Source organism: Argentina silus (genome assembly GCF_951799395.1).
Source record: "Argentina silus genome assembly, chromosome: 19".
Taxonomy (NCBI): Eukaryota; Metazoa; Chordata; class Actinopteri; order Argentiniformes; family Argentinidae; genus Argentina; species Argentina silus.
The window spans coordinates 15,746,740-15,770,677 of NC_139673.1; the positions used below are offsets into that span (position 1 = coordinate 15,746,740).

At 48.0% G+C, this 23,938-nt stretch overlaps 1 protein-coding gene across 3 annotated transcripts; it reads right to left on the bottom strand.

Annotated features, from left to right (window-relative positions):
• Window positions 1–8,164: 8,164 nt before the first annotated feature.
• Window positions 8,165–23,885, bottom strand: LOC310819884 (cytoskeleton-associated protein 5-A-like). Of its 3 annotated transcripts, none has more exons than XM_083691284.1 (44): window positions 23,751–23,885; window positions 23,406–23,520; window positions 22,824–23,017; window positions 22,367–22,573; window positions 21,985–22,156; window positions 21,619–21,760; window positions 21,238–21,338; window positions 20,994–21,107; window positions 20,702–20,806; window positions 20,503–20,592; window positions 20,122–20,286; window positions 19,457–19,585; window positions 19,013–19,147; window positions 18,815–18,925; window positions 18,476–18,586; window positions 18,269–18,361; window positions 17,927–18,112; window positions 17,625–17,719; window positions 17,461–17,518; window positions 17,190–17,315; window positions 16,932–17,065; window positions 16,501–16,675; window positions 16,313–16,426; window positions 16,009–16,137; window positions 15,630–15,824; window positions 15,049–15,184; window positions 14,609–14,694; window positions 13,842–13,961; window positions 13,581–13,730; window positions 13,092–13,295; window positions 12,244–12,379; window positions 11,783–11,976; window positions 11,493–11,671; window positions 11,028–11,216; window positions 10,804–10,918; window positions 10,519–10,698; window positions 10,243–10,430; window positions 9,938–10,013; window positions 9,664–9,849; window positions 9,437–9,550; window positions 9,234–9,308; window positions 9,003–9,153; window positions 8,717–8,868; window positions 8,165–8,572 (listed from the first exon to the last, which is right to left on the bottom strand). In XM_083691284.1, exons 2-44 carry the CDS (start codon window positions 23,460–23,462, stop codon window positions 8,393–8,395), a joined length of 5,949 nt encoding a protein of 1,982 aa, XP_083547410.1. In that variant the 5' UTR covers window positions 23,463–23,520; window positions 23,751–23,885; the 3' UTR covers window positions 8,165–8,392. The 3 variants fall into 3 exon arrangements, with proteins under 3 accessions (XP_083547410.1, XP_083547409.1, XP_083547411.1); XM_083691283.1 differs by having other exon boundaries at window positions 8,997–9,153; XM_083691285.1 differs by lacking the exon at window positions 13,092–13,295 and having other exon boundaries at window positions 8,997–9,153.
• Window positions 23,886–23,938: the final 53 nt, after the last annotated feature.

Genomic DNA, 23,938 nt, shown 5'->3' on the forward strand with positions numbered 1-23,938 from the left:
AAAAGAGTCTCCTTTCAAACGGGGAGAAAGTTTAGCTGTCAAAAATCTTAAAAGGGGGGCAAGGGGAACAGAGAGGAGTGAGGGGAGGGATGGAGAAAAGCGTTCAGCCTGCCTCTTGGCACCTTATGCCAGTGGAGTGAGGTAATGGTTTACATTTGCACATCAAAGGCACTAGCCTATCTGAAATCTGGGTGGGGAAAATAATCCGGATAAATTAATTTCACTGTGATTTATTTATGTTGTCCCGTCTCTATAACACCAAGTAGCTCTGCTAATGTCTTGGTAATTCATTAGAGTGGGCCTATGCAACTCAATTTCAGATGCAACACTTGTATTCACCCTGAAGGCACTGTCTCATTTGTATGAGGGACACACGACTGTAATCTCTAGACTGTGTCATTCCTCTCAAACTGAGGGTGAATGGTGGCTACCATTTTCCTGCTCTCTCCATTTCTTTGTGCTGTCACGGTTGAGCTACCATAATGGCTCCTAAAGCCATGACAAAAGCTGGGAGGACATTTACATATCTCCATCCCTCCTCTCTCCCTCCATCACAGGGAGCGATGAGGGGAAGAACACAGAGCAGGAAGAGAGGGGGGCAGGCCATGGGGCAGACAGAGGCTCTTTCATTGGGTGGACCCTCTGCTGTGGCACTACTCAACACTCGGAGGCGAAGGAAATAGCAACACATGCAATTACAAAAAATTACACACCTAAAAATGTGGTTGAGGTGGAACTCTAAAAAGAGGTCCACTTGTCTGGAATTGGGTGTCCAGATTGATCTTAAGTGGGAGTTTTTTCCAGCCTCTCCAAAGTGTAAGGATTCTGTCTGGTCTTGGTGGCAATAATGACTCAATGCAATAATGGTTTTCATTCAAATATGGATAGGGTTAGGGTAACCCGCATTTCCTCAATAGACCCCCCCAGCCCGCGGACAACCCACAGGGTGTGTTTTCCATGTATGACAGGCCCGTGACTGGGGTTGTTTTCAGAAGCTTTTCCTGCCCTACCCACCTACCTGGTCTGTTCCCTGTTTTTCTATCTTTGTATCAAAGCAATACTGAACTGAACGTGAGGGGAATGCAGGAATGGGGAGAATGCTGAATGTGTGAGGTTTTGGGAGGCGTGAATTCACTCCACTTTCACTGTAACTGAATTTAACTGAACTGCCTGGACAGAACTTCAAAGGGGCCAGCGATCCTGGCGTCACACAGCGTGGCTCGATGTGTGCACTGTGTCACCAATCCAACGGCCAGATTTAGTGTGTGTGTTTGAAACCATTCCCTATTCCATGCCATGCATTACAATGAGCCCATCCTCCGATTTTTGCCTCCACCAGCCTCCCCTGAACCATAGATGCCACTACTGTGGCATTTTCCGCTGTATTCACATGGACACGTCATATGGATATTTATATCATTCTAAATGTAGAATTGAGCTGTTGGGCAACAGCATACCTGGAAAATAGGAGGGAAAATATACACATATGGGCAAGACTGAGTGATGGTTGACTCAGCTGGAAGAATGTGCACATGTCTTAAAACTAGTGCTACACCTTCAAACCCCACCTCAGTATACAAATACCCTGGCAACAAGCTCTCTTTTATGGAACTGAAAAATCACTTACAGTACAACCTGCAATCGATAATGTTTTATATAGACCGACACAAACCATTGTGTCAAACCTGAGGACATTACTCATGTTTTCAAGGAATACAGTGTGACCGACAAGGAAAATTACAGCAGCTACTCCTGTTGATGTATTCACAGTATTTTCCATTACGGTAGCTTTGACTATATTACTGCACCTGGATAAAGAACATCATGTTTCACACCTCGCAAACCTCTCTTACAACTAGTCCGAAACAAGTTGTAAGCGGCAAATCCAATCAACTATGTTTACCCAGTCCCTCCCAGCTCGTGTCTGGTATCTGAGTCCAGTCAGACACAGATCTGTGCTGCAGGTACTAGAGTTGGCGTAACAGAGTTGACACCAGGGGATGCTGGCGGAGGACTGGCTTATTGTAATGCCTGTCATGGAATGAGGAATAGTGTCAAACACTCATTCCATTCTATTCCATTCCAACATGTTTGATACCATTCCTCCTTCCGTTCCATGCATTACAATGATCCCGTCCTCCGATTTCTACCTCCACCAGCCTCCCCTGGTTTGACACAGGGTGATTGACGTAGACAACACAGTTTCAGATGAAACCTCGCGGGACCAGTAGACATTTCCCTTCATTCAGAAGTTCTTTTCACTGAAAAGGCCACATTCTTCAGAGGCACCAGGCATCCTGGCTGAGTTGCCTTGTTTTTACTACCTGAATAGGAAACACAGTCAAACATGAGGGAGGACACACAAAGCAACCTTACACACCTCTGGGAGACAGCGGGTGCGGTACCCTCAGACCAGAGTGTCTCTCTCTCTCTCTCTCTCTCTCTCTCTCTCTCTCTCTCTCTCTCTCTCTCTCTCTCTCTCTCTCTCTCTCTCTCTCTCTCTCTCTCTCTCTCTCTCTCTCAGGCCTACTGTTTACTCTGCTGTCTGGAAAGCAAGGTTGGAAAGGAAGCTGACTTGACTGAAATATGGAATTATGCTTATGAGAGAGGAAAAGGGACAGCAACAGAAACACTTTTCACTGTCTAATTACCGCATAGGCACTCCTCAATGGGAAAAGGGCAAATACTGTGTCTATGCACAGTAGCCTATGACCACCCACAGTTCGTTACAGCCTCCGTTACTGTCTGAGTGTCCTAACTCCCTTCTTCACTACTTTACTGACACAGCTAATTGTCAGAGCACCTACAACAGCAGCAGATGGGAAAAATAGGTTTCTTTAACTGCATTAATTGAGGTGTTATGGTTATTATGAGTGCAGCCAAGGCCTCAGAGATACAGCATGGCCCATACAAGACTCCATGTACTACATGTGTTGCTGAATATTGAAGTATTTTGATTATGTTCACACTGGATAGATTGGCGCTTGTACAGTACACTGATGCTGACATTGTTGGCTTATCTTGGTCGATAGCCCAAGCCTCGTACCTGTGGGAAATCAAGGCAGATTACATCTGTTTGGGGCTAAGCACTGTGAAGTGCACTGGAGTGCGCTCTCTCCTTAAGAAAAGCTCTGTTAAACGCCATCAGTGGTACTTTTGTTTTAAGCGTGGAGTGTTTATTTTGTTTCCTGTTGGAGTTGAATAGTGAGCACTGTGTATGCCTGGCTCTGTAGATCCATGGGTAAAGAGCTGAGAGGGACTAGCATTAGCTTCCTCCAAATGGAGCCAATTTACTGTACTTACTGGCCCTTTCACCCCACTTCATTATCTTTTGGCAGTACACACTTAGAAAAGGGGTTCTAACAAGAACTATATAGGGTTCTTCGGCTTGTCCCTGTGGGAGAACCCTTTATGGCTCTAGGTACAGTAGAATCCTTTGTAAGGGGTTCTACCTAGAACCCTCAATGAAGAGATCTGCCTCAAACCCTTTTTGTCTTCTAAGGGTTCCACATAGAACTCTCTATGAGGTTCTACCTACAAGCCCTTTATCTCCTAAGGGTGCTCCATACCTCTATGAAGGGTGCTAACGAGCCTGTATGTTTTTTTATTATTATCAAAGAGTGTATGATACTGTATGTGGCACTCCCTGTTATGATCATATGTAAGTATCAAACAGTACATGGGTCAAGGAATTAATGCACTGTGAACATCAGTACATTACAATGAGCCCGGCCTCTGATTTCTAGTGCACGTCCAAATCTGTCACAGGAACTGTGTCGAGTGAGTCAAAGGAAATGAATACCCCCTCGCTGATTGTAATAGTTGTCTGTGGAAGTGGAAATCAGCTGAAAGCAGCTTGTGCAAGCTTATGTTCTCTGCATCTGAGGTGCATTTTGAACATGGTCGCTGCCTGCTACAGTATCATGTTTGGACTCTCTCTCCTGTAGCAGACGTCAGGGTGAGGGATACAGGGGCTTAATGGGATCAGGGGCAGCAGGAAAGCAAATAATTGTATATGGTGCCACTTTGAGGGAGTTGACTTTGGCCCTCGCTTGTATTTATATGAACATGTTGGGAAGGTGTGCGTGTTTTACAGACACACAAACTTTACGTAATGACCAAGGTACGTGGTAGGTCAATCAGTATGCTATAAGTTGCTAATCAGATGATCAGGGAGGGAACGTTTTTATATGAATGGACTTTTGGATGTCATGACATGGTGAAATTTGAAAATAGAACTGATTCACTGTGTGTGTTCATGCGTGTGTGCGTCTAAGTGTATGTGAATGTGAATGTCTATGTGAACCTGTTCAGAAGGCGTCCGTTGACAGAACACTGTTTCCTTATCCCAGAGCACAGACGGGACTTTCTTCTCTCAGAGCAGAGCTGAAACACAGCTGATAAAGGACCGTGTCCACCTCCAACCAGACCACCACTGGCCCACCTTTACGAGCCCCTTGGAGTCATTAACCACTGCATTGCTCACATACCTGCATGGGTGGTGCTGCATAGCGCACGTGCACCCATCTTTTGAAAGAGGCCTTGTGAGTTTGTTTTATATATGTCCGCTAACATCAAAACACATTAAACAGGGTCAAGCAGTGCATGTTCACTTGAAGTGTGAAGCAGCGTTTAAGCTACATGAGCTCTCTCGTAAAAAGATTTGCACCTGAAGTGATTGGCTGTTTAATTAAAGGTTAACAAGGATATAAATAAACATCATGCTTCAAGGCGTTATACATGATGTGTTCTCATGAACCAATATTGAACACTGCTTCTACATCCCCTAGTCAATCCTTTTGCTCCCTATCCTGGCCTGTCAGGTGATTTTACCGCAGAAAAGCAACAATAGTATCCATTGAAATGAACTCATCATCCATTGCCAACCCTCAGTATTGACCCAGAGAGCTGACTAAGACTGTTGGCTCGACTGGAAGTCTCTCAAAGCCTGTGGCGATGGTCTAACTTCCACAGGGTTGATTTGCTATGATGGATGGGCTCCTATGACCATGGCAGGGCTATTCCAACATCTGAAGGGCCTATGGTGGAAACGTCTCAGACCTCCCCAACACAGGAACCCCAGTGGTCTTGATGACATGAGACCCCTGATGAAGCCTTCCTCTGGGCTCTGGGGCCAGGGGATCAGAACACAGGCCCGTCTGCTCCATCTCTCTGGGCTCTGGGGCCAGGGGATCAGAACACAGGCCCGTCTGCTCCCCCTCTCTGTGTACACAGAAGGGATTAGCAAGGTTCCTACATTAGCAATGTAAATGCCTCTTTGTCTTGAGTAGTATCCATTACATGTTGTCTGTGTTATGATGAGGCCGCACAACTAAAAGGAGGTAATGCCTCGCACACTTAGACATTCTAACCAGAGGTTGAATGGGTATATTGTCAGTTGTGTAAAGTGCGTAACTGTTCCCAAAATAACATTCTTTTTCATGATTTTTCCTCACGGAAATCAGTTCCATTACTGTACATCTGTGTGTGCCAGCTCCTAAATTAGGGTGATGGGAATTCTCTGGCTGGTTGTCCTGTTGGTTCCTCGTAGATGTATGCTTATACTGTACTTCTTAAGTAATCAAAGTCACTTCCACCGCCCCCGCCTGCCCTGGACAAGGTAGGAGAGGTCCTCCTAATCCTAATCTACATGGCTGGCGTCTGCATTAATCAACTGGGCAGTGCAGATGGTATCTTGTGGGAACAAACTCACTCTGAGAGAGATGGTTTATTCTCCGGCCACCCACCCACAGTGGGACATGAGCAGTAGATAGCAGATACAGGACTAATGGCCAGCCAGTGCCTCTCTTTGATATCCAATGGAGGGCACCATCGCTGCCAGTTAGAACACTGATAACCAAACCCATGGATAGGCTCTCTACAGGGAACACAGGAAACCAACCAGTATCCAGGGACCAAAGGCATGAACCAACCAACAACAGGCCTGGGAGGGAAGCATGGAGATGGGAAGTGCATCTATAATGAGGCTCCTTGTCCTGGCCTGACCCATCATGTCACAGAGAGGGTAACACCCCTGGCGAAGGCAAATAGGAACCATATGTGAGCAGTGGGCCGTGGAGATGTGGGTACAGAGGGTCTTTGTGAACAGGGGATGCAACAGTGGAGGCTGGTGGAGGTAGAAATTGGTGTCAAACTTTTTTTTGTTTGATACCATTCCTCATTCCATTCCTTGCTTTACAATGAGCCCGTCCTCCAATTTCTACCTCCACCAGCCTCTACTGGGTTGGAGGTAGTGAGAAGTGAGGATGGGAAAGGTGAGGATTTCCAGGACTTGGGCACCATCTTGAAACCTTTGCTTCTCATTTTCACCATGGAGCCCTTCTGTCTGACTTAATACATGTCTTCACAAAACACACATGGGTCAGTCTCATGTTTTTGATCAACTTACTGTCTGCTGTCTTTACTGTAGCCCTAATCATTAGGAGATTTATTTTACATTTAGGATAAACACTCGCTTGTGATCCAAGAGGCTTTAGTTTATTAAGTCAGAGAAAGAGTGAGTGGATATGTTCATTGCGTACCACCGTGTTTGAGCAAGAGGGTGTGTGCTTTCTCTCTCCCTCTCTCTGCATCTTCGGCCTGGTTAAAGAGGAGCCTTGTTAGTGCAAATTGTTGACCTTGCTGTTTATAAAATGCTCTTTTCATAAGCAGTATAGAGGTCCACTGTGACCCCACATAGCCCACAGTAGCTGCACTCTGCCTGGGCAGCGAGCAGGCCTGTAGCCAGAGGAGGTCTGGCCCTATACACACCCAGATGGGTTAAGTCCCACCGGAGGAGTTGGGAGACATAGTCCATGCTCTCACGTCAGCAGCCAGGAGCACAGAGCAAAGCAGGCCACAGTCAGTTCAGTGTCAAACAAGAGCGGTCTCACAGATCAGATGTGGAGAACTGAAATGCATGTTTGGTGGATTTGGTGGTCTGTTTGTTATTTCTTTCATTGTCTTGTACTGCGATGTAGTCTATGTGTTGTTGTTTTATTGCCAAAAATAAAGAACAAGCAAAGACCCAAATACGGCTTATGCGCAAACCAGGGGAGGCTGGTGGTGGTAGAAATCAGAGGACAGGCTGATTGTAGTGCATGGAATCCAACATCAGTAGTGAATGGTATCCAACATCAAAGACACCATTCCTCATTCCATTCATCACAATTAGCCCGTCCTTCGATTTCTACCTCCACCAGCCTCCCCTGGTGCAAACTCCGTTGCAAACAGAGACAGTAGGGGGTTGCCCTAACCACAGAAAAAGCATCAGATTTCATCCCTCTGCTGAGTAAATTCTACCTCAAGCAACCAGACTGCTATAGCATGAAAAGATCAGACGCATGGTCCAATTCCAGACTTTTTTAGAGGTGACTATATTATTTGGATAGCATATACTGTGTGTGTGTGTGTGCGCGCAATTGGTAATGTAGATAGACAGACGTTTAAATGCCAAAGAAAATAATCAACTATTATCTACGAGTTTCACGTCATTAATGATGCCAGACATCTAGTGCCATGCATCCAAATGACTCTACAGACAGATGCTGAAGAGGTGTCTGCATCTAGCTGTACTTCTCATATTGCCCGAGTAGAGGGCGCACTAAACTGTTTTCTGAATAAAGCGGTTGGAAAGAAAAAAAGTGTTTATTTTTTCTGTGGTTTGTCGTCATTGGTATACACGCCTCTTTGGGTCGTGCATGGTAGAGCGATCCCTGCTCCACTATTGGTTTGACTCCACGTTGATCTTTTTCTGACTGAGTACAGTAGGTTGGTTTTACTTGCAAGCTGTCAAATGTCTAACTAGATGCAATTTTAAACCTCCAACTATCGCCACAATATTGACAATAAAGAAAATACACGCATGCCGCTGTGGAGTTTAAATGACTCACTGACTCCTTTGTTGCACATTTGAAGGGAGAGACTTGCACAACTCAACCACAACTACCATCCGAGGCTATCTCCGTATTTCACAGGGCAAACGAAGCCTTTCAGCCAAATTGTACAAGTTGGCCCTAAATCTGTGCAGCAGTCAGTAAATATCAAACAGGTCTATATTCTTACGTACAAAAAGGATCAATAAACTCAGGCCATGAGATGTATGAAGAGGGATGGCAAAACGCTACACTGAAAAACACGGGACTTTAGAGCTCACAAACATGAGTTACCATTTAGTTACCAACAACCTGAAGTGAAGAAAGGTAACATTTATTTCGTAAATTTGTTTAAAACATAGTAAACTTCAAAAATGGTTTCATTTAAAATACATAACAGTGGCAAAAGACTGAGCAAGTTGAAGGGAAATGTCCATGAGGGAGGTGCATAGTCAGGAGAAGCGGTCTTTGCGAAGGGCTGTGTGTGTGTATCAGGCCTAAGGTATGGTAGTGGGGGGTTATCGGTTGTTCTTTATCTTCTGCAGCCTCTTCATGAGGTCATCCAGGTTGTTTGTGGAGGCGGGTTTAGTGGGACGGACGGGACATTCAGGCTTCTGCAGCATCTGGCAGTCCATGGAGGGCTTGGAGAGGAGAGGGGTCGGCAGGGGGGGCTTCTCCCGCACCTCACTCTCCTGTGGCTGTGAAAGGAGGGAGGGAGAGAATGTTAGTTATTTAGCAGATCTTACAGACCTGCATTTTATTGTGTCTGGTCATTGCATTCAGGGTTCTTAAGTTTCAGGCCCCCCTTTGGGTGTGTGTAGGTATCAGGTGAGTGTGTGTACCTTGATGTAGTTCTCCAGGCCGTGAAGCTGGAGGACTCTATTGAGTCTCTCTAGGTAGACAGATGGACAGACATCATCCTCACTGCCAGTAGGGGGCAGCAGGGCATTGGAGGCAGCAGGGGCAGGGACCTGTACACCTCTCAAAGGGACACCTGCTAGGGGCAACAGCAGCTTAGAGAGAGTGCATGGCTCTGGACGTACATGTGTAACTCTGCATTTGTAATTGTTATTGACACCTGTGTTGGAGAGGGTGTGTGTGTGTGTGTGTGTGTGTGTGTACCTGTACCGAGTGTCCAGGCCTTGCCTCCCCTCTCTGCAGTCAGAGTGTTGAGGCTGCGTTCTATGAAGGACTGGAAGGTGGGGGACAGCTTATTCAGGTAGGGGGACAGGTCTACCTCTGGGTGCCTCTGGAGGTATTCCCACAGCTTTGTCAGACCCTGCAGACACACACAAACACACCATTAGAGACACATGCGCACGCACACGTACACACGCACCTAGATTCTCAGGGCCTCACCTCTTTTCTGTTCTCCTCGGCTGTGATCTTCTTGAAGATCTCCACCAGCACATCTGTAGCTTTCGACTTGGGAACCTTAGCGAGAGAGAGAGGGAGAGAAAGAAAGAAAAGATGTTCTAATACATCCACAGACTGCAGGTGTTGGGAATAGAAATACAGCTACTAGAACAGTTCATGCTGTTAAGAGTATATGTTGTGTGTACCGTGGGTCCGTGTGCATCTCGGCCGGAGACTGTCGAGGACTTCAGAAACCTCTTCAGGCGAGACTCCAGCTCCGACTCACTCCTGTTCTCAATCAGGGACAGGTGCTCCATGATCTAAACACAGACACGTTATTTTCACGACACAGCCTCGAAACAAATGCAGTGGCATGGAATGACAAGGCCCAGAAAAGGCAGAGGGTAAGCTCCTGTGCTGTGTGTGTACTGACCGTGGGCCCTGCGAGGCAGCACAGTTTGTGGACCACGGTCTTGAGTGTGCGGTGAGGCATGTCATCTTGCTGGCTCTGCCTCTCTCTGGGGAGGACCTTCATGAAGTTGTGGATGTCCAGCAGGATCCTGTCCAGGTTCAGACCATCTACCGTATCTGGCAGGAACTTGATCATCCTCCAGATGCACTGCGCACACACAGCACACAACATCAGTGAGGTTTGACACACGCACACACCAAACTGTTGCGTCTCCTCAGAAAGGTTGTTGAGGTACCTTCATGACGAGGTCAGAGAACATAGGAGAGCCATTGGAGGACAGGAGGGTCTCCTGCAGCAGCACCAGCAGAGCACTGGGGAGGAAGAGGAAGATGGTGGACAAATCCGCTAAACATAACTGCCCAGTAGACTGTGGGTTTGACTGATCAGTCTCCTCAAGCCATCAATTCAAAAAAACGACAGAGAATATATGGAGAACGGTTATCCCTTTTCAATGTGTACAAGAGTACCAGAGTAGGTTGGTGGTGGTTTAAGCTCTCCCACTGAAACACAGTCTGGTCTGACCCTTCTCCCCACCCTTACCTGAGCATGTTGGTCTGGTCGGCCTTCTCCAGCACACGTCCGAGCAGCAGGTTGACTGAGCGGATGAGCTGCCGCCCCTCCATTAGGGTGTCCACCCTGGGGTCCAGCAGCACAGTGACCAGACCTTGCACCACGTCCTTCAGCACCCGCATGGATGCCTCCTGGGCCAGCCGCTCCACGTTGAACAACTGGGGCAGGAGGACAGATGGGTCACATTGGCGGCCTGTGTGATCACACAAACCATTTCATCTACCCTCTACTGCCTGCTCTACTCACTGTGACCATGTTTCCGATGATGCAGCTGTAGAGTTTGAGGATGTCCTCCCCGGGCAGCCGCTGGTCGGCCATGTGAGTGCTGTGGGCCAGGCGCAGCTGCAGTGAGGCGGCGATCAGGAACTGGTCGATGTGGCCAATCATGACCTCCACCCTGGCCTCCTGGCGAAGGACCTCATCTATCTGCAGGGTGGAGGAGAGGAGGGGTATCATTCAACAGTTGGTTAAGGAAGTGTACGTGTATTACGAGTGTGCACACGTGCGCGCTCACATTATGTGTGTGTGTACCTGTGTGAGCGCTTGGATGCTGGTGTTAATATCTCCAGAGGCGATCTGGGAGATGACCAGCTTGATGGTGGAGCTGGCGTGGTGCTCTTCAAAGTGAGCAGAAACTGGGCGGAGCCTGGAGAGGAAATACATTAATCACTGAGACATGAAGACAGATGTACACCGAGACGGTGGGTGGGTGAGTATATATAAAAACAAACAAACAAATAAATAAAAAGTGTTACTTGAGTTCTGGGATGCTGATGGGCTCCATCAGGTCGTCTAAGTTGAACTGGACCAGGTCCGGCATCTCAGGCCAAGGCTCCAGGTTGTTCTCCAGCAGGTCCGCGTCCAGTTTGAAGTATGCAGCAGGGGCTGCAGCAGCAGAGGGCTGGGTCTGGGACTGGGTCAGGGCGATCTGGAGACGGATCTGACTGGAGGGGTGGAGAGAGAAGGTGAATGAGAGAGAGAGGGAGACTGTGTGTGATAAATGTTGATCATTAATTGGTGTGAGAGATGGGAGGGGTAGAATCTGGATGAAAAATTAACCACCAACATGCAGAAGTACAAAGGCCACAACTCTTCAATTGAGCCACAGAGCCTCCGACAGTAATACACCCAGTGAGAGACAGACCGGTGTGTTGCTGTGGGTTAGCTCGCTACGAATGTCAACCCAGACTTGTTTTCAGAAGCACACAGTGGTTGCGTACCTGAGTTTGGTAGGGGGCTGCCCATCGTGGGACGGTTTGTGCAGTACACTGGCGTCGGGGTGTGAGGGAGGGGCTCTGTGGGGCTTCTCCTCCCCCTGTTTGGAGGGAGGGGCGGAGGCTGCGGTCTTCTTGGAGCGCTTTATCCTTTCCTCCAACATACTCATGTCCTTCTCTGACAGCTGGAGGAGGGAAACACAGCTTTGTTGGGATGTGACAGATACTGTGGCATCAACACACTGATGATATATGGAGCAAACAACGTGTGTGTGTGTGTGGGGGGGGGGGCTTACATTGCCGATGAGTTTGTAGACCTGCTCGCCGCACAAGTTGAAAACCGCCACCACAGTGTTGAGGGCGGCGTTGCGGACGGACGTGTCCCGGTCACCGATGTGCACGGCGATCTCTTTGAGCGCCTTGGCAGCGGTGGGCTGGCAGACGTTCATCCCGTACAGCTTGATCAGACAGCCCAGCTCCTCCAGGCACTCTAGAGAGAGAGGAGGGGGGGGGGATGAGAGGAGAGAGTGATGGAGAGAACACATCAAGAATTTAACACCAACATCTTTTTTTCCTCTGTTTGAGGGGGGAAGACACGCTAGAGGGCCGACCTGGACCAGCTCAGATATGTTCTGTTCACATTGTCCGTTCCAGCACTGTCTCAGAAACTATGGTGGATGCGTAACCAGGCCAACCCAGTGTAGCACAGCTCAGCTCTGTAGTGTGATTCAGGCCGTAGCGTGTTGGGCTCTCTCACCGGCTCTTTGTTTGGAGTTTTTGGACTTGGTTCCATCCATGAGGAGAGGGAAGACCCTGCTGGCAGGGTAAACCTTACACAGCATGGCCATGATGGCCCGCACGTCCTTCCTCACCACGTCCTTAGACTCCCCCACCTGCAGGGGGCGACAGAGTGCACATAGCTACATCATCAGGATGGGGGGATATCAGGGAGAGCAAGACACTTTGGACTACAGGGCCCTGTTGTGTGGTCTACTCTAGGTGGCGGAGTGGGGGGTGAGTCAGATGGCCCCTGTGCACATGGGGGTGGTCTCCATGGAGGATCAGGACGGGGCGCCTGTGACATTGCAACCAGCGCCCCGACTGATGGTGCAACTCATCACTCTCACACCCCATCATCACCACAACATTACCGTGTCTGCTGGATTTCATCTTTCTTTAAATCAGTGACTGATTTATAATTATAATATGTGATTTAGACATATGAAACCAGCTACAAGTACTCTGGCCAATCAATCAAACAATCAATGAAGTACAAGGAATATAATCAAGTAGAACACTAGCAAACACTGCAGCACTCTCGAACAAAGATCAGAGAGACCTCATACAAAACCACAAATGTAACTAATCAATAATGTAAAATCACATACAATACATTTTACATGCAGTAGTCCTCAACAAATGTATTGAGATCCACATCTGCTTGTGGTACTGATTCTTATAGAAAGTCTTACTTGTGATGATTTTGATGTATATCTGATTCACTTACAATAATAAGTACATTTGTCTCAAGTATGTTGCTCTGGATAAGAGTGCCTGCTAAAATGACTGAACTGTAAAGATGTAGGGCCATGAGGAGCCACAAACCTTGAGGATGAGGTAGGGGATGAAGGATGTGGCCTCGTGCTCATTCAGGTGGTAGTCCAGCTGGCTGAGGGCAGGGAAGAGCAGCTTCAAGTATTCTAGGGCCTTCATTAGAACGCTGGTGTTGGTGTCGAAGAAACGCAGCGTGAACCACTTCAGGACCAGGTCCAGACAGGCCACTGTAGCGTCACGCTCCTCCTCCAGACGCTAGCCAGAGGACGAGAGATTGTGTTTAGAGTTTGATGTGGTGCTAGAAGTGGTGTGTGTGTGTATGCATGTCTCGGCTGGGGGGGTGAGTCGGATGGCCCCTGTGCACATGGGGGTGTCTCCATGGAGGGTCAGGACGGGGCGCCTGTGCCACTGCAACCAGCACCCCGACTGATGGTGCAACTCATCACTCTCACACCCCACCATCTCTACTACATCTCCATCTCGTCTGACCGTCGATAGCTGTAGTGTTGGAAGTCAGCCCCTGTGTGTGTATAGTCTCACCTCGATCATGGCGTTGATGGCTTTGACATGGTGCTGGAAGTCATGGTGGAAGAGTTCCTCCTGCAGCCATTTGGCCACGCAGGGAGCCATCTGCACCTTCAGCTGGTCTATGTACTCATCACGAGGGGACGGGAAGTTCCACTTCAGAACCTGCCACACACAAGTGAGTGTTGTAAAAAGATCGAATGGAGCAGCTGTTTAAATGCTTCAGAAGCGGCAATATGATCCGCATTGTCATGAACACTACCATGACATCATTACCTTCAAGGTCTTCTCATCCTTGATGCGCTGCTCTTTGCCGTTGGGCACCAGGGTGAAGATGGGGCCGGACTTATCCTCCTCCTCTTTACCCTTACCTGAGGGCTTCTTCACAGCTGCACCCTAGAGGAGGGAGGGGGGAGAAACATGAGGGGTGGAACCCACATTTGGCTCTGTTCCAGGGAGGGGGGGGGCGCAAGAAGAAGTCAACCAAACAATTGAAATGTGCACCAGAGTGAGTGAGTGCACCAGAAAACCAATCAGTGATGGGCTGTGAAAAGGGATGGGAGAACATGAAGGGCATACAGGAAGCAGTGACACACAAACACAAGAACATGTGATGTGTGATCCCTCAGAGTGGACTTCCTGTCAGGCCAAAGCCAGCATGGGGTATGTGCTGCTTGCCCAGCTTCCCCCTGGACAGACCTTTAGCAGGACCAGCTCCACCCCCCCTTCTCTAGACTGGAGTTTAGACTCCCACTGGAGAGGTTGAGCTCCTGGGAGATCCGCTGGCCATACAAACACACCAGGTGAGCTCTTTTGCCATTTACCTCAGGGGATACCAGTGGAGGTAGAAATCGGAGGACAGGCTCATGGTAATGTATTCCATGCATTACCGTGAGCCTGTCATCCGATTTCTACCACCAGAGGTTTACCTGATCACATTGTCAACAATACATTCTATGTTGGTCGAAGGACTTCACAACATGATCAGTTTTTAGCAGACAGTTAAACCATCCAGGATGTTAGACAGATCGGTCCGGACCCACCTTCTCTTTGGCTGCAGCTCCTGGCTTGGCCTTCTTGGGCTCAGAACCTGCAGAGTCGTCACTGACAGACTGGGCTTTGTTTGGCGCTGTGGTGGGGAGGAGAGAGAAAACATGAGGCAATGATACAATGCTTTGACGATGTAGATGGTGAAATATTCAGAGGTATTTTTATTGTGTACTGTATGTGTGGGGGGTGAGTCAGATGGCCCCTGTGCACATGGGGGTGTCCCCATCGAGGTTCGGGACGGGGCGCCTGTGCCACTGCAACCAGCACCCCGACTGAGTGCAACTCATCACTCCCACACCCCACCAATCTGTATTCACTACACGGAGTCTTGCTCTTTGTCCATTGGACAGGCTGGTTTGATACCATTCCATGCATTATAATGGGCCCTTCCTCTGATTCCTACATCCACCAACTTCCCCTGATGTGAACATACCTGCGGAGGCCTTGGCTGTGGGGCCGCTGGCTGCAGAGGGCTTGGCAGCAGCTACTTTGGCGGGAGCAGCAGGCTTGGAAGGCATCACAGCTCTGGCCTTCTCTAGCAGGGCTACCACCTGGTCCTTAGAGCTAGGCTACACACAGTAGAGACGAGATATGGATTAATTTAATTTCACAAAAGTGGCTACTGCAAGCTGTGGTGACATACTGTGGAGTGGATAAGTTGGATAGAGCTGTATTCTGCAATCCACAAACTAGGGTCAGTATTTTGACTTCTGACAACAGACACATTGAAAACCACACATTTACTACCTTAAAACACAGTACACAGCTCAACAATAAGACCTTTACTGCAGCCTCAATAAAACAAGGGCAGAGACATTGGTCAAACATTTGCATCTCAAAAGTCTTTCCTGGTGCCCTCTCTCCTCAAAACCCACTGGAGGAGAAGATCAGAGGGGAGGAACCTCAGAAGTTCAGAGTTTTGAGAAGGAGGCGAGGCTAGAGGACGTGAGGAAAGACATTTGAGATGTGGTCATTGTGGCGGTGGTGTGGTTGTAGGAGGACCCTCCCCCGTACCTTCAGTTTGCCAGCAGCCTTGTTCATCTTGTCGTAGCCCAGGTGCATCATGAAGATGGGCAGGACTTCCTGGGCTCTCTTCCTCACGTCCGCGTTGCGGTCCTCCAGGCAGGTGTAGAGGGGCACCATGCACAGCTGCAGGTCCGATGGCACTGCCCGCATGGTGGGCAGATGCTGCGCCAGCCAACTCAGCACCTGGGAGGGGGGAGATGGGATTGAATTGGGGTCCGACACGTGGAGGACAATGTTCTGTGTTGTGCTCACAACATAGAACATCCGGGGGGGGGGGGGGGGGGGGGAAGTAATTTAATGACAAGATAGAGGTGTAAGAAGTAGGATTGGCAACAGATTATTCAGTAGGAGCCTTGTGAACAAACACCTCCTGCCTGATGAAAGGGTTCTCCCTCTTCAGCTCTTCACACAGATCTTCTCCCTGTAGCCACTCCTTCATGCCCGTCTGCTCCACCCACGCATTCAGAGTCGCCAGGGCCGCAGCACGCACAGTGTCCTAAGGAAGAGACAGATCCATGAAACCTACGTGTGTGTGAGACAGTTGAAGTAGTAGTGTGTCAGATGAAGGTTGGGTGTGACCATGTGTTTGGTATCACAGGACAGAGGCAAATAATTACAAGGGGTATTGTAAAAACCTTGCTTCATAATGGCTTGTGTGTGTGTGTGTCTACCTTGCTGTCTCCGAAGACAGTGATGACAGGTATGCCCAGACTCTTGACGTGCTGTTTGAGGGCCGGGCCCATGGCAGTGGCCATCTGCTGGAGGATAGACAGAACCTGCTGGACCTATGACAAACACCAGAGGATCACATACCTGCACAACTCAACTGACCCGGTTAGAGAATCTCACACACACACACCAGTATCTTGTTGGAGTCGTTAAGTCGGCCCTTGAGTGCGACAGGCAGGTCTCCCACGCTGGGTTTGATGAACTTGGCCTCTGAGATCACCGCAGCCATCTCATCCAGACCCTCCTTACGGATCTTCCAGTTCTTGTCCCCGATCTTAGCCACCATCTCCCCAGTGATCTTATCACTGCAAAGGGAAGGAGAGAGCAAGAGAGAGAATGTGTAAACAATTCCCTTGAAATCTCTTGGATGTTATTAAAAGATCAGCTGAAGGGCCAACAGCAAACTATAAGAGAAGATAAGAGAAACAGAAGAGACTAATGTTTCTACTTCTGTTTCCTTTCAGCATCTTGCCAGGGCCATGGGTGGCACAAGGACATACATCTGGAAGGGTAACCCAAGTTTTGATCTGGTTTAGCCTGAAGCGTTGCGTTTGAAGTTACCTGATGTCAGTGCGGGGGAGCAGGTCCACAACGTCACTCACAGCTCCAGCTTCTCCCTCCTCCTCGTCCTCCGTCTGCCCCCCTGTCCTCTTAGCAGAGCCCCTGGTGGGGGCAGGGAGAGTCTGGCCCTTCATCTGAGACATAGCAGAGGCAAAATGGAGTCAACCCACAGAACCACGCAGTCCACATAAAAATCCATGCCTGGAACCACAGGCTGCATTAGGATATTCTGAAAACATGTGTAGACTAAAATCTTACCTTCTCAATCTCTGTGTCTATCTGGGAGAGCAGAGCAGCCTTCTCGCCCTCAAAGAACATCCTGAGAGGAGCACCCATGTACAGGTACATGACACCCAGCAGGGAGATGGCTGCTGTGCGTATAGCCTAGGACACGGACGGACGCACACACACATCAGTTAGAGAGTCTACAGCGTAAACATATCAAGCTCTGACAAATTCTAAACAGCACCTTATAAATAAAAACAAAAAGACTAAGCTAACAAGTTGACAGCTTGGCTAAAACACTCACTGGATTGGTGGCTCCCAAAGCGGTCTTGACATTGTCGATGAAAGCCTTGACGTTTATTCTGCAAGGAGAGGGAAGACGCTTGATTTAATCCCAGAAAATACACAAGAAAAGCTTTGACGACAACACTCCCCAAATGACAACCATTGTTACTGACAACAATTTACCCTGCAAACCCAAACTCCTTCATGGCATTGGCCAGCCAGTTGAGCGTCTCCGCCTGGTTCTTGGGGTTCTTCTGAGCGAACGCCAACGACACGACCTAGAGAAGTTATTACACAATGGTTGGTACATAGAACGATGCATTTATGAAGAATGCAAACTGGGCAGTCTTCAGTGGACATGCCCGTTCAAATCAACATTCCATGGTGGGTGTACTAGCCTCAGCGCCATGGTCTGAGGGACTGATGTTCTACTCATTCCATTTCTATGGTATGGAGTGCCTCCCTGTCTGTCCGGGTCCTGTTACCTGTTCAGCGGTCCAGGGCAGAGAGCAGGCCTCCCCGACGGCAGTCAGGGTCTCCTTGGCCTTGCCTCCACACTTCACATCTCCAACCTTGTCCACCAGGGCTTCCAGCACCGCAGAAGCAGATGTCTTAGAGAACCTGCCCCTCTGGGCTACCACCGCTGCCACCTGGAGCTTCAGCTGCATCACCTGGAAGATCATCATGTGACAGGTGGAAACACGTCACCCACGGACAGATATCTCTTCATGAAATACTGGGGTTTGCAGACATAGTAAATCTGTGTGTAGGTCAGTTGAATGTGGGTGGTAGGCCCAGGTGAGTGACTCAGTTGGGTGACAGCCTACCTGGAAGTTAGTCTCCTTCCAGCCGGGTTTCTTGGCCAACAAGCGTACCAGAGCCTGGCAGGGCATCTCACTGCTGTCCATCGTCTCCACGGCCTGGACGACAAGGGTCAAAGTTCAACATGTGTCCCACGCCACTACAATTAGCCTTAGATAGCATAGCATTATCAAAATGACTCCAGATGATGCAAAGTGCTGACTGGTGTTGACCTTGAGGAACTCCTCCATGCTAGCCAGCCTTTCCTTCCAGTTGGTGCTGTCAATCAGCTGCACACAGGAAGCAGGAAGCACCGCGGCTGCCCGCTCCTCACACACCTCCATCTGAGAGAAGAAGAGAGAACACCTTCATTATTACATTTTAGACACAAAGGACTGGTTTCACACACATTAATCCTTGTCCTGGACTAATGAAGTTTTCCATTGAAAATGTTATTAAGTCCAGGACTAGCCCTAATCTGTACACAGGAAATCAACCCAAAGAGTAATGAAATAGATCACTATCAATAACTGCATCAGTTATGGTGCTGGGACTTCCACAAGGTCACTCACTGACAGCTCTGTCTCCACTGTCTCTTTGGTCTCTGCAGGCTTCTTCCCCTTGGCTCCTACCCCTCCTCCACCTGTTGACCCGGGCTTGGCCTTCTTAGGGCCTCCAGCAGCCTACAATACAGACAAACCAGTTTTGGACCATGAAGTAGCATCATATTTAGAACAAAACCTATTAAACTCACACGTTATGTCTCTCACCTTAGCCCCTGGAGCCTTCTTAGGGGGCCCTGTGGACTTGGCTGGGGCCTCGGGTGCAGGCTGAGCCTTGGGGGCAGCCTTCTCTTTCTCAGCCCCCCCTCCAGCCAGCTCCACTTTGTCTGCACACTCTTTTATCTGGGAAGGGAGGACCTTTCAACATTAGCTGTGCAACAGGGATGGCCTGAGGGTAGAACTAATGAACTACCTCTGAAGCCACTCTTGAAATCATTAGACTGCTGTTAATGTTGTAATGTAATGCCATGTTATTTCAATCACACCTGGAGATAAAACAGCATAAACGATTCAAAAGATGACAATACTTAATCACTGCAGGAACAGTTTTTAAATACAGCCACATTTAAGCCACCAAAAAAACACCACATTAAAAGCATAGTTTACATAGCATGATCATGGTCACGTCACATCCTCCACTGACAAGCTCACCTTGTCCACTTTGAGTTTGTCCAGGTCTGCCAGGAAGGGGTTAACTGCCCTCTCCCCGAGCACCTTCATGGCGGTACCCAGAGCCTCAAATGCTGCGTCCCTCACCTCGGGGGCAGGGTCATTCACGTGCTGCCAGGGAGGAACACACAACAAATAGATATGTTTACGGAGTGTTTAGTTGGGCACTGGTAATAATTGGAAATCATTTACATTCATAGTGCAATAGTTGTTTATAGAGAGAAGTTAAGTGCTGACAAAGGAATTGTCTCAGTAAGTTTGCATTTAGTTAAACAAACCAATATTCTTGATGTTCCTTAAATCTGGTTAAGATGTACTGACCCAGCTACAAATGAAAAGTTGATCATGCATGGTTTATATGAACTGTGTGTGTGTTTATATATATATATATATATATATATATATATATATATATATATTACACACACACCTACCTAGAAAAAATTAAGAGACCACTCCAAATTTTTCTTAAATCAGAACTGGTATGTATGGCAGCCATTCCATTCCAGTGTCTGTTGAATTCCAATACAGGCACACCTCATTTTACTTAATTGAGGTACTGATTAGGTGATGGCCTGATCTTATTTAATGAGGAATTAATTTATTATTTTTCTAGCTAGCTATCTACATACATGAGGATGCCTCACCTTGAACAGGGCAGCACAGAGGGGCTTGAGCAGGCTCTTGGGCAGGGTGGAGGGGGTGGAGAGCCTGATGCTCCGGGCCAGGAACAGAGACACCTGCTGCTTGATGGATGGGTTCTTGTTGTCCATAACAGCCAGAACATCCTCAAGCAGGTTTTGGAGAGTGGTCTGGGGGAGGAGAGTGCACACACATACATTAGTTCTTGTGAAAGAAATGCAATAAAAAAAAAGAGAGTTTTGTTTGTCCTCACACATTATCACTTATAACCCTTTCCCATTACTCGGTCCAACTCCACCACAACACCATGTCCAATGTCCATTAGCTTTGGATGGATCTGCCCAGTTAAGCCAGGTGTTGTTTGGGATAACGAACCCCAAACTCACAGTCAGGAAAACAGCATCGATAGCCTCCTGCAGTTGCTGGACCACAAGAGGTTTCTTCTCCTTAAACTTCTCCAGAATAGTCGGTACCACCTTGAGAGAAACAGTCAAAGTCTAATGAGAATCCATCTGCAATATAGATTGCTAAGATAGATTGTTAGCTGTTTAGGAGTCTAGAGCAGTCTAAAGTTTGAGAACTCACATGACCGGTGTACGTCCCAAACTTCTTCCTGAGGCCAGAGGCCAGACCAGCCAGGCATTTTGCTGCCAGACTGACCAGCATTACATTGCTGTCTTTGCCAATGACCTACCAACAAACAAGACGTTCAAGTCAACAATAAACTACGCTCTGTACCAGACATGGGTTTAAAAGGTATTAGAAATGTGAAACACTGGTGGTGCAGTCAATCAAGCTTGCTTGGCACACTGGGTGAACAGGATTTGCACTGTTTAAGATAAACTAAATCAGGTACAGTAGCCCAGCAGATGGTTACCTTCTTCAGTGCTCGTACTACATCGCCATAGTCTCCTGCCTCTAGTTTGGGGTTTTTGACCAGCGCCTCCAAAGCCTCCAGGGCCTCTTTCCTCTCCTGCCATTTCTTTGCTTCCTGAAAATGACAGATACAGACACAGGCTCAGGTTATATCCAATATGGCATCTTGAATCTCATTTAGATTCCAGGCTTAAAATCAACACAGGGAGCCAAAGAAAAGGGACCAGTGTTCAATATTTGCTCACAATCTTGTCATAAAAGTCCTTCGGAAGCTTAGAGAGGATGGCCACAGGGTCCAGCAGCTCATAGGGGTCCACCTGAGGTCCAGAGTCTTCTACCCCCTCATCTGAGAGAGGGAGAGAGAAAATACATGTAACCGGTGGGGTCTGAACCAAAGGGCTTCTCACATGGATGCCACAGACATAACCCGTTATACCAAGAGGACATCCTCATGATACAAGAGCAATTTCTGGGCTTAGAAGTCACAGGCAGAGCTCTCTCATCACGAGAGCGTGATTCTAAATTACCGTTGCTACATACACACAATTCAGCTCAGCCATAACAGAAGATGTTCCGCCTAGCCCTGTCCCACTCAGCAGAGACAGGTCAGAGTTAAGAGGTTGTACCTTCCCCCTGGTCCTCCCCTGCCTCCGCCTGCTGTGACTGCTGCTCAAACTTGGCCCGCAGGTCCTGCTGCGAACGCAGGAAGCGGCTCTGTTTGGGGGCTGCCATCGGCACCTTCGCCCACTCCTCCTCCAGCTCCTTCAACTGGGGACAGACAAGGAGATACTCAGACTCAGGGATATACTCAAACTCAGGGTAAGAGCCACTATTAACACTGCTGAACTGGTACTAATGTACAAACCAAGATTTTGCATACAGTGTGGCGTGGTAGACTTGCCAACCCAAAGATGCTGTTTGAATGGTTCATCACTCCTCATTCAGATCAATTGTATTTCCTACAGGTGATGGAGCAGAGGCTCTTGTCTCACCTGTACAGAGGTGATGTTCTGCAATTGGGGTCGGAGGGCATCTCTGATCCACCTGTAGACCTCTACGGCCAGCAGTCTGGCCTCGTCTCTTACTGCCTTTTCCCTGGACTCAAAAAGCTTTGGCAAAACTTTCACTATGGGTTTAATGGTGACAGTCTTGGACCCAAATTCACTAGAGGAACAAAAATACATATGTATTAAGTCAAATTCAATCAAAGTAGTTGAATTGTCTGTACACAGTATGATGCTATTGCATAAACAATTCAAAAGCGAATGTCTTCTCATGCAGTACAAGTAATTACAAATGCATGCAAAAGTGATGCAATCATCCATCAAGCCTAGTACCCCTCCCTCTCCATTGCACCAGTGTTTGTGGTCTCACCAGAGCGCCCTGCGTATGGTCTCCACACATGTGACCACGATTTTGGGGTTCTTGTTGTCCAGGCCTTTGACGAGCTCCTCCTGTACGGTGTCTGCCTTCTCTCTCTCTATGTACATGAGGCAGATGTCGGAGCCCAGCTCTTTGGCTCGGGCCTTAGGCTGGTTGAACACTTTACACACCACGCCACTCACCACCTCTCCCACCGTCCTGCAGGGCAAAGGACAAGCATTATCCATCTAACTTTTATTTATCCTCGGAGGAACCCATTGTCATAGGTTGAAATAAGAAACAGGCACACACACAGAAGAGGTTTGTGTGCATTTGAAGTGAGTTTGAGTCTAAAGCAATGTCTTAGCAAATGTTGCTGCAACACACACGGATCAGCACTCAGCAAGCAATTAGCTTAATCACAATGTGACGTGCGTTGAACAGTGTCACATTTCCCCCACTGACTCACCTAGACGCTACATGTGCATTCACTACATAGGCCAGAGCAGCCTCCAGTCCTTTCAGCTGGGCTACAGCATTTGAGTCGGTCACAAACTTCTTGATGAGCCCCTGGTATTTCCCCCACTCTGCACTTTTCTCATCATCAATCTTCTGGAAGAGCTTAATTGCCTCCTCATAACCATTCAGTCTGGCCTTCCATACCTGGACAAGGGGGGCAGGGAGGACAGAGGTTAAACAACAGACTGGTGGTGGGTGTTGACTGATGTTCCCGTTGTATCTTCATACAAGCCCTCATACTGTACGGAGCAATGTGAAGGTACTACGAAGAGATGGTCATAGCCTTGTGTGTGACTTCTGACAAGTGGCCTTGTAGCCAGTGCCACAACAACGAAATCACATTCATGATACTATAAAAAGGGAGATCAGCCAGCTACCAAATTCTAAGCATCTAAGCTGTTTAGGTAAATGCTTCAAATGGCATGTGAGGAACAAGCTATGCTTTGTGTTCACAAGTATAAATTAGATTAAATAGGTTGAGAATCACCAAGCTCCATGTGCATGACGGAGAAACTGGACTATAAAGAATCACCTTGTGTTCACATTTCTGGTCGACGGGTAACTTCATCCACTCGGTGTCATCCCCCATGATGATGTTGTATTCTGCGCGGGTTGCTTAGAAACTTGATTTTACTGTGCCTAGCCAGCTGTAAAGAAAATAGCCCAGTTGTACGACTGCATTACAATTGCATTGCAAAACAATGAAACGTAAAAGTGACATCTGGGGGGTTAAAGGGTTATCATTCCTAAATTGTAAAGTGGTGTCTACAAGAATTAGCCAAAGGGCTAGTTCGCTAGCTAACTGATGTTTTGATAGGATTTCTACCCTAGCTTGCCGAATTTACGTCCTATCAACATTCAAGCAAGAAATACAAACCGTAGAAATGCAATTCCTCTGCAATGTTCTTCTCTTAAATAAAACAAATCGTGAAAGCGTGTGTTTTTCCTCTTCTATCGTGAACTACCTAACAAACCACAATCCGCTGAAGTTTGAAAATGCGTTCGTTATACAAAGCTGACTATTGATTAAGTAGAAACGGTTTAAGTAGACTAGGGGCTGGGCTG